The sequence below is a fragment of the Xiphias gladius genome, chromosome 8 (assembly GCF_016859285.1).
Source record: "Xiphias gladius isolate SHS-SW01 ecotype Sanya breed wild chromosome 8, ASM1685928v1, whole genome shotgun sequence".
NCBI classification, from domain to species: domain Eukaryota; kingdom Metazoa; phylum Chordata; class Actinopteri; order Istiophoriformes; family Xiphiidae; genus Xiphias; species Xiphias gladius.
The window spans coordinates 13745848-13755131 of record NC_053407.1 but is presented as its reverse complement, the minus strand read 5'-3'; the positions used below and the strand labels follow the sequence as shown (position 1 = coordinate 13755131).

The following is a 9284-nucleotide window of genomic DNA, read 5'->3' as shown; positions in this document are numbered from 1 at the left end:
GTATTATTTATGTTATGTGAAATCATCTATTAAAAGACAATTCAGGGAGCTGCAGTAAAACAGAGTTAAACTTAAAAAGGTATCAAATCAGGTGACGTTACTTTGGGAACAAACAGAAGTCTTTGCCTCAGCCTCAGGCAAAAACAACATCAAAAAACAACAGCTTCATCCAACATCATCTACCTGTCTCATAGCACCCTCTACTGGACATCTTTTACCTTGAATATGATGGCGATGGGAGCGTCCTCTGACAGCGTGTTGTGTCTCAGGTAGAATCTGCCTTGTTTAACAATAATATTAGTTCTGCTTTTCTTCTCATGAGTGGAGCTGGAATCAAAAGGACATGATAAAAAAAAAATTAAAAAAAACTCAGCAGATGACGAAACAGAAGGTTTGACAAAGTGACATGAGGAGTTTCAAAAAACAATGGGAAAATCAGGAGCTGACTAAGGCAAAAGTAACATTTTTAGGAGATAAATGTGTTTTTTTTTTGCAAATGTAACTAGAGAGTTTCAGACGTTAAGAGTGAGTTGTTGTCAAACTTGAGTGAAGCACTTGAGTAAATATTTCTCTTTAACAGTATATGTTTATGCAACATTTAAATTATCACAAGTAAAACTAAAATTAACCATAAATCTTCATATCTTGAATTTAAATTAAAAAAAAAAAAAAACTGATAAATGTAGTTAATGTATTATATAAAATCTGCCTATGAGTGAGTTCCTGTTTTGTTTGTGTCCCGCACGTGAACGAGACAACGAGCACAAGCACATGGGTGATGTGATACTGATCCACAGGTGGCAGTGACGTGTTAAGATAGGCCGCAATGCGCCAACAAAATGCAGGGAAGAAGACGACTGTTAGCAAGTACACAGATGTGAACAATGCAGGTTTCAAAATATTTTAAAACATGGCTTTGCAAATGTTTTATGGGCAACGTATTAAACATGTTTCTTATGTTTGTACGTACAACACTGAAAGTAAACAGAAAATTTGTAAGAAAACTCTTTAACTTTAACCAAACTAACTTTTCAAATGGAAATGATTGAAAATGCAAATGAAGAAAAAGCTTGGACTTTCTGACCACTTTTTGTTTCATTAGCGACGGAATACAAATCCAAGGCAGGACTGTACGCAATCTGCGCTCGCCTTAAGAAAATAAAAAGCGTTATAGGAGATGTAGCTACATTACCTGGTAACCGAGGCTCCAACTGCACCCTTCCTGTCCTGCTCCACAATGATTCGATTCTTGGACAGCTGCTCTTGGATCAGAATGACTTTCTCCTGACCTTTCACTATGAAATAACCCCCTGTGAAGAAATACAGTGTGGTGTAATTAAATCACAACTGAGAATGAACACCAGCTAATAACCTGGGCTATTACTGTCATTCTGTGTCATGTTTTGGTGTCCATGACCTGAATGTTTTCTTTTTTAGGTTTTATTATGATTGTGTACCTGGATCCAGAGGACATTCATTGAGCCTTGAAAACTCCATGGGCGTCTTTCCTGAGAGAACACAGTTTGAGCTTCGTAGCATGATCGGCATCCTGAGAAGAGCACAGTTTTACATTAACAACAAAAACATACTTTATGAGTAAGACCCTTGCAAGACGCCTTGAGTTCAAGTTGAGGTTTGTGCCAGATTTGATGAAATTCCCTCGAGGCTTTACTGAGATATTGCGTTCACGAGAATGGGACGGGCAGACATAATGTCTTGGGCCACGGCTGCCGCTGGCACGGAGGCATAAAAAAAAAAAGGCTTTGATACCTTCCAATGGGAAGGGCATTGCGGATGATTCTCTGACTGCCGCGAGTGTACTCTATGTCCACTGTGATGGGCGCCGAGTATGTCATGTCTCTGAGACGACACTGTGGAAACAAACAGGAGAGATGAGTTTTATCTCAACAGCAGAGTGAAATGTTCTGACTTTTGGACCTGTAGAGTTATTTTAATGCTTTGATGGTGGAAACTTTACAGTATTACCAAAATCCGCCCATCCATCCATCCATCCATCCATCCATCAGATATATATCGCTTATCCTTTGAGGGTCACAGGGTATTAACCAAATGATTATGAAATGTCCTTACTAAGGCTACAACATCCAATGATGTAAAACAGAGAAAAACAGCAGTCTCTCTCATTTGAGAAGCTGTTTGCTTAATTATCAGAACTGTTGGCTATTCATTTTCAGTCAACTGACTTAATGTTTCAGAATTATAGAACTACAGCTGGACGAACTTTAATGCTTACAATGGTTCATATTTAACATGAAAAACCTGCCATTGGCCTTAACAACAAACTAAGCTCACCTCATGAGGCGATACTGGTCTAGTTACATTGAAGCTTTCTTCAACATCAGGCATGCCAACGTAGATATTGAGGTATCTGGAAGGAAAACATTTAAATATTTGGAATTCATACTGATGCTACAAGCTGATACGTGTATGTCTTTAACTGTGAGTTAAAGCAGGCGAAGACAATTCATGTGACTTACTTGAGGTACCACATTGGATCAGCATCACTTGTGATTTTCTCATTTGCTTTCATTATTTTCTTTATCTGTAAAAGAAGACACTCATTCTGAAATCAAAGGGAAATTGACGCGGCTGCAACACGCACTCATGCTGGGGTTGTGTGTTACCTCCACATTGATGAAATAGTTGAATGAATCGATGTGCTGCTTCACCAGACCTTTCACCTGGAAAACACATTGAACCGTTATAAACAGTGACATAAAAAGCAGTTTTATGATGTACGTAGTGGTGAACCAATTAGTCGATCAACACGCAAATAATCCCTTATAATAATATGATTCCCTTTATGTGACCAGATAGATAAAACATTGCATTAACGTGATGAAATTTCTCCATTTCTCAAACATTTAATTCACTAGATTATTTTGTTTATTTTATCCATTAACGGTTTCTCTGTTAATTTTCCTAATTATTTTGCAATATAAATCCATCCCACTATATAAAATTACATATAACATGACACAGGATGTATAATTATCTTTAAAATTTAGTAAACTGTTCGGGATACACAGCAAGTCAATTCAGGTGTGTTCTGTTACCTTCAGGAAGGCTGGTAATAGTTTCCATTTTTCCTGTCAAGAAGAAAAAAAAAAAGAATCAAATAAACAGCACATCAAGTCTGTTGTTGACAGGCAGTGAAAGTGATTTGCTTGACACATTTTCACTCCGCAGTCGTAGCTGATTGAGTTGTCAAAATGTCTGCGACCTGCAACCTGGGAACTGAGTAGACATTTAAAATGGCCAAGTTAGCAATTGCGCAATACCTAGTGTCAGCATTGGCACATCAGTGGCATCAGACAGACATGCAACGCTAGACAGAAAGGCAGAAGCAGAACAAGTAAAATCAGTCCTTCATATCTATATATAGAAAATTGTGAAAAATACCCATCACCTATCTCCTGACACCCAATATCAAATAGCTCATTTTGTCCAACCAACACACACACACAAAAAAAAGGGGAAAATATTCACATTAGGGCTGCAACTAGGGATTATTTTTTACTATCGATTAATCTGCTGATTATTTCCTCAAATAGTGGATTTGTCTATAAAATGTCAGAAAATAGTGAAAAATGCCTGTTATCATTTTTCTCAGGCCTGTGATCCAATACCCAAAGATATTCAGTGAACAATGATATGACAAAACCTCACATTTGGAAGCAAGAACCAGTAAATGTTAAGACACTTTTTGCTTGAAAAATGAAAAATAGTTGAAGGATAATTTTCTGTCGATTAATTGTTTCTGCTCTAATTCAGACACTACGATACATACTATACTAATACTACTATTACATAAGACAGAGACAAGCAGAAAATGCTCACGATTTAGAAGCCAATATTAGGAATAATTACCATTATTCTCTCACTCTCTTACTCACTCTCTCACTCTCTTACTTACTCTCTCACTCTCTCACTTACTCTCTCACTCACACACACACACACACACACACACACACACACACACACACACACACACACACACACACACACACACACACACACACACACACACACACACACAGTATGTAACGCTGTGATGTGTTTCTCTGTGCTGCCAGCCCCCAAGTTAGCTTCTCTGTACTCGTGGTGTTAAACGTTTTCTCTCTCTATTTTCCCCTAAACTCACCGCCACAGTGTTGACAGGAGCCGCCAGCTCCTGAGGAGTCATGTCACAAAACTCGCCTCCCAGCACCTCCATGGTTATTCCTGCTGTTCACCTTTAAAACATAAAACTCTGCTCATACCGCCAGTGTTGATACACGGCACCGGAAGTCGCTGCAACATGCGTCTCTCTCGTGCGTTACGCTGTAAAACGTCCCCGCGAGCAGAACCAAAGAAAGTGTTCCGCTTTTAGTACGTTAATGATGCTAAATATCGAAAAAATAATAGTAGTTGTTTTCTCTTCTCCTAAAATCGGGTAGAGAGGACCTATATTTGAATGTATGTATGCATGGTTATTTTGCAAGTGTCTGAAGCGTGTGAAAATACATATCAGTATAAACTCACCTCACAGAGGGGGTAAATAAAAAATCTAGTCAGGTGTTGAGATTTTTAAATTCTCAATTTTGGGAGAATTTATACTTTTACTGCACAAATCTTAGATATGATGAAGATATGATGTTTTACTGCAGTTTTTAATACCCAACATTAAAGGATCCCTTCACCCAAATTGCGAACCACAAAAATAAAATGAAAATATTTTCTCACTAACCTCTACACATATCTAGCCAAGCAAATAGGTTTGGTTTGACTTGTCGAGGTTGTGAGATATCCAATACTGGATATGAACTTCTGAGAGCTTCAGAGCTGTAGACTTGAGACTTAGACGGGAGTCAGACTTCACTCACAGAAATGAGGACTTCAGTCTTGACTTGAACTTGACTACTTGAGACTTGACTTTCTAAAAACTAAAATCACAAAACACATTCAAGTCTCAAGTTCTGACCTGATAAAATCCAAGAACAATAATGATAAATAGGACAGGGACAGGAAGGCATTGCATGGCCTCACACCTGATATATTCAGTTATTAGACTTTTGCACTGAAGGGACTTGGTCCCTGTTAAAACACACACACACACACACACACACACACACACACACACACACACACACACACACACACACACACACACACACACACACACACTATTAACACAGCTTTAAAAGTAAAATGTTTGGTAAGTGAACAGCATTCAGAGAACTGAATGACTTGCAGAGTGATTAGTTTATAAATACTTTTTTTCACTGACCTGGCTGTCAACAGTTTTCCCTGGAACTACTTTCTTCCAAAGAAATAGTCATTTCCTTCAAGTTTTTTTTGCATTAGTACACACGGACCACCTGCAGCATTAAAATTCTACCACTTAAAGTTTACCACATCAGTAATTTAACAGTCTTACATGTATTTTTGATACCTGAGGACAACAACATAAGGTAATGGAATACTTCCACATTGTTATAATGCAGGTTTTATGTAAGTAAAAAGTGTTTCTTCCGCACACTCACAATTTAATCAATTACATGACTGCAAAGAAGTGATTCAAGTGTATTACAAAGGTTAAATGAAGGTTATTTTATTTGGTAAAGACACTGCATAAAAAGACACAAAATAATTAATTTCAAAAACCATCAGTAATTTTTATTGAAATTGTTATTTATGACATTAATTGAGTCCTGATAAAAATAGAGACATGGACACGTGTGTCTCGCACGACACGAAGCAGGTCTGTGCTGTATTAACAAAACCACGGTCCATCTGTGCCCCATGTTCTCGAACAAGGATGTGAGTATCACTTTGTACCAGAAGTGAATTCAGTGTGACTGCTGCCTAACATGTCTGCTGTTGCTGCTGAGCAGTTTGGGATACGCTGTACCGAGGGAGCGTCCGTGTCTGATGACCACCAGCTCCATCTGACACTGGTCGATGTTGACCAGCACCGTGGTGCTCCTCTCTGTGTTCATGAGGAAGACGATGGTGAAGAGTGCCATCTCAAACTCGGGGCTGGTCCCGATGAAGGCACTTCCAACAGGCTTCACCAGACCATGCCAGCTGAACTGGAGGTTCAGAACATGGTCATCTTGATCCGGCTGTGGACAGAAACACTTGGGTTTTGAAGACATCAGATTATGTTACTACGCCATTTCCTTTCTGATGAACTGTTACACTTACTAAGTCATGCTCCCTGGCTTTGTATCCTTTGTAGTCCAAGTGCCTGTTTTTTTCTTGCAGGTAGAACTGGATCCAGTTGTGAAAACCAATGATTTCTGTCCCAGATTTTGTTTCTCCAACAAAGACATGCTCGAATCCACAGGAGTCCAGGCTGGTGAATGTTACAGTTTAGAAATACCACACAAAATAAAACATTACTTTTAAAAGATGATGTAATCTTTTACACAATTGTGGTGTATCCCTAGAATTGCTTTCTGTACACACGCTGATTTAATGATGAATCTAACAAATGGACAAGCATCTGTATCTCGCTGATGGCTGTTTCGGTATCTCACCCCGTGTTTCTCTGTCTGTGGTAGAGGTGGAACCAGATCAAGTTTAGCTGACTCTTAAACAGCCTCAAGTCAGAGCTGGACTTTCCTTTGCTCACCAGGTACTTATGAGCCCGCTGTGGAGAAATCACATTCACAACATGCACATCAATGTCAACCTGAATCTGATGCAGGGCTTTCTCACAGTAAGGAACAGACCAAATGAGCAAAGTGAGAGAAGACAGTTTAACTCCAACACAATTTTAAGATTTATAGTACTCTTTTTTAACTTTACATCTTTTAATGACAGGTAAAAGCATTTATGTTTTCAGACTTTTAAGGAATTTACCAGAGGCATTTCACTGTCATAGTATCAGAAACATGTTTTAAGGATGCATTAGTGTTCTTTAGTGTTAGCTATTCCATGTATGAGAAATAGACATTTACTGACACTCACTGAGAAAATACTTACAAGTATACTGAAACAATATTTGCATACAATACTACTCGTCTATTCGGCACTTAAACATTTATCGGAGCTACTTTATATTACACCTCTATATTTGCATCTTTACTGTATGTCCCTTTTTAATTTCTATTTGAAATGTTCCTATTTTTTATTGTCTGCATATATTTTCTAAATTTTAATCAAAATTTGTATATATTTTTTCTTTATTTTGGTATATTTTTTTTCTCTATTTTATTATATGGAGATGGTAACAAAGTATTACACTACACTGTGTATGATTGTGCATGCGACAAATAAATAAATGTTTGACTCTGAATATTAGATTTAAAAAAATAATGAAAAAGGCCATTTTTTTCCCCACAGATACACTGCATATGCGTATTGTGAGACGCTTCTATAGCTTGTAATAAGCTTGACTAACAGAGGGAACCGCATACTAAAATATGTAATTGTCTTGACCGAGTACTAGGACTTTTGTTCTGATGTCGAACTACAGTCATTGGGTCCATCTAATCAAATGCCTTTCTTTCAAATACAACAAGTACAGTATGTCCACATTTTTCCAGCCATCCCCTTTGGTGAGACTGCTGAGGCCAACGCAACATTCCACAGCTGCAGACAGATGTTCTGGATGTTTTTTTTTTTCCCTCCCTAACACTATGAAGTTTTGTGTTCAGTGCCGCATTGAGTCAGGAAGACTCGAAACTCCCACCGGAGTTCAGCTGCAGCCTCACAACCACAAAAAGCAGGAAAACAACAAACAACGGAAACAGTTTGTGGGAAACAAAACAGCTGTTATACATTATCTGCTTATTCTGAGAAGCCTAAGATATATAGACTGAAAACAAACGCGTGAGAAACGAGGCGCGTAGAATAGAAATGAGTAGGTGAACTGTTAAAATGTACAGTATGTGGCTTGTCAGATGCAACTAGTTGTAACAAGTCAAATGTACCTTCATGACTTCTGTCTGTAAGACGGCATCCAGGAAGAGATTAGTTTCACTCCGCTCCTCTGTTGTGACTCGCTCTGTCACACCTGTGGACCGCTCATAGTTGTTCAGGAGTTTCATGAAACCTGCGGGAACAGAAATCCTATTTATTGCAGTGAAGTCTGCAAACGACCTGCCCTTTTTAGGCTCAGAAAGTGAGAAACTGCTTCTCTCTGTTCCACAAAGACACTTACGGGAGGCGGACGTTGTGTTCTTCAATTTGTTCTCATTAATGTTGGAGAACTGAGGCTGTGAGGCGTGATCCTGTACAACATGGCTGCCCTGCCTCACAAAAGTGGCTCTACCCTATACAGTTAAAAACACAGATTACATCTTCGTAAAAACTGAAGGTACGTGTTACGTGAATAAGAGTATGTTCCGTGCCTGAACAGATATTGTGTAGTCTATCCCGGGCTTCATGCGATTCGACTGGATAGTTCCTGGTTTACAGCTGGTCTGTTCCAGAAAATCAAACAGGAGAGGAATAAACACTGTTACTCATGAGAATTTTTTTTATATAGGCTACTGTACCTTGATGCATTCAGCCCACCGAGAAACACTGCAAAGACAACAACCCCACGAAACCTGAACATCGCACATTTGACACATTACAGATAAATATATTAAAAGTAAGAAAAAAAAAACAACAGCCCGGTAGTTCTGACTTTTAGTTATTAGTCCGTGGTAACTGACTAATATTAACTACAAGAACTAAAAAAGAAAAACAACATCACTACTGACAGTGTTACAAACTGCAACAATGTACCTAAACTTAAAACATCTACAGGGAGTAAACTAATTTTCAGACTGATATAAGAGCCAAGATAAAAACACATACCTTGGAGCCATGATACGTCTTGCAAGGCTTCCACTCCTCCAGCTTGGACTGCAGCAGAGGGAGTACTCGCTCGACTGTTTCCCTATAGGTCCAGACGCTTGGCCCATGTCCATTAACTGCGCATGGGCAAATCTGGACGTGCGTGAACTCCTTTGGCGCTGAGGTCCGCACATTTAAAATTGTACAGACACCAGAGGGCGCTTTGTTTCAGGGATACAGTTTCCCCCCCGATCCGTTTGATGCGTTCCTGCACATGCAGGGATCCCAACTTCAAATGCATCCGTGTTCCTTTTGCACAGTTCAGAAAACGTGGTTTGCAAAACACCCAACACAAGTGCAGGTCTCCCTTGGGCGCCACAATAGTACATATCATATAGTCAAAGTCGCGTCTCAGTCAAATCCGTGTCTGAATATGCGCAGAGATACAAAACCGTGGACTCCATAAGTAGCATAAAGTCACATGTGAA

At 39.0% G+C, this 9284-nt stretch overlaps 2 protein-coding genes across 3 annotated transcripts in view; both read right to left on the bottom strand.

Annotated features, from left to right (window-relative positions):
* polr3b (polymerase (RNA) III (DNA directed) polypeptide B) overlaps positions 1-4351 on the bottom strand; it is a 26209-nt gene extending 21858 nt beyond the window's left edge. For both annotated transcript variants that reach the window (XM_040134013.1, XM_040134014.1), the window contains exons 1-9: positions 4166-4351; positions 3078-3110; positions 2646-2702; positions 2499-2563; positions 2314-2389; positions 1771-1871; positions 1458-1549; positions 1193-1310; positions 219-327 (exon numbers count right to left, since the gene is read on the bottom strand). In XM_040134013.1, the coding sequence (XP_039989947.1) occupies positions 219-327; positions 1193-1310; positions 1458-1549; positions 1771-1871; positions 2314-2389; positions 2499-2563; positions 2646-2702; positions 3078-3110; positions 4166-4237 (723 nt within the window). In that variant the 5' untranslated portion in view covers positions 4238-4351. The remainder of the gene's footprint in view (positions 1-218; positions 328-1192; positions 1311-1457; positions 1550-1770; positions 1872-2313; positions 2390-2498; positions 2564-2645; positions 2703-3077; positions 3111-4165) is intronic.
* Positions 4352-5613: 1262 nt separating this feature from the next.
* On the bottom strand, positions 5614-8924 carry endouc (endonuclease, polyU-specific C). The gene is given in 8 exon segments (XM_040132245.1): positions 5614-6128; positions 6211-6361; positions 6546-6658; positions 7944-8065; positions 8174-8285; positions 8364-8407; positions 8410-8435; positions 8818-8924. Coding segments are annotated over 8 exon segments (951 nt in total). The 3' UTR covers positions 5614-5852.
* Positions 8925-9284: the final 360 nt, after the last annotated feature.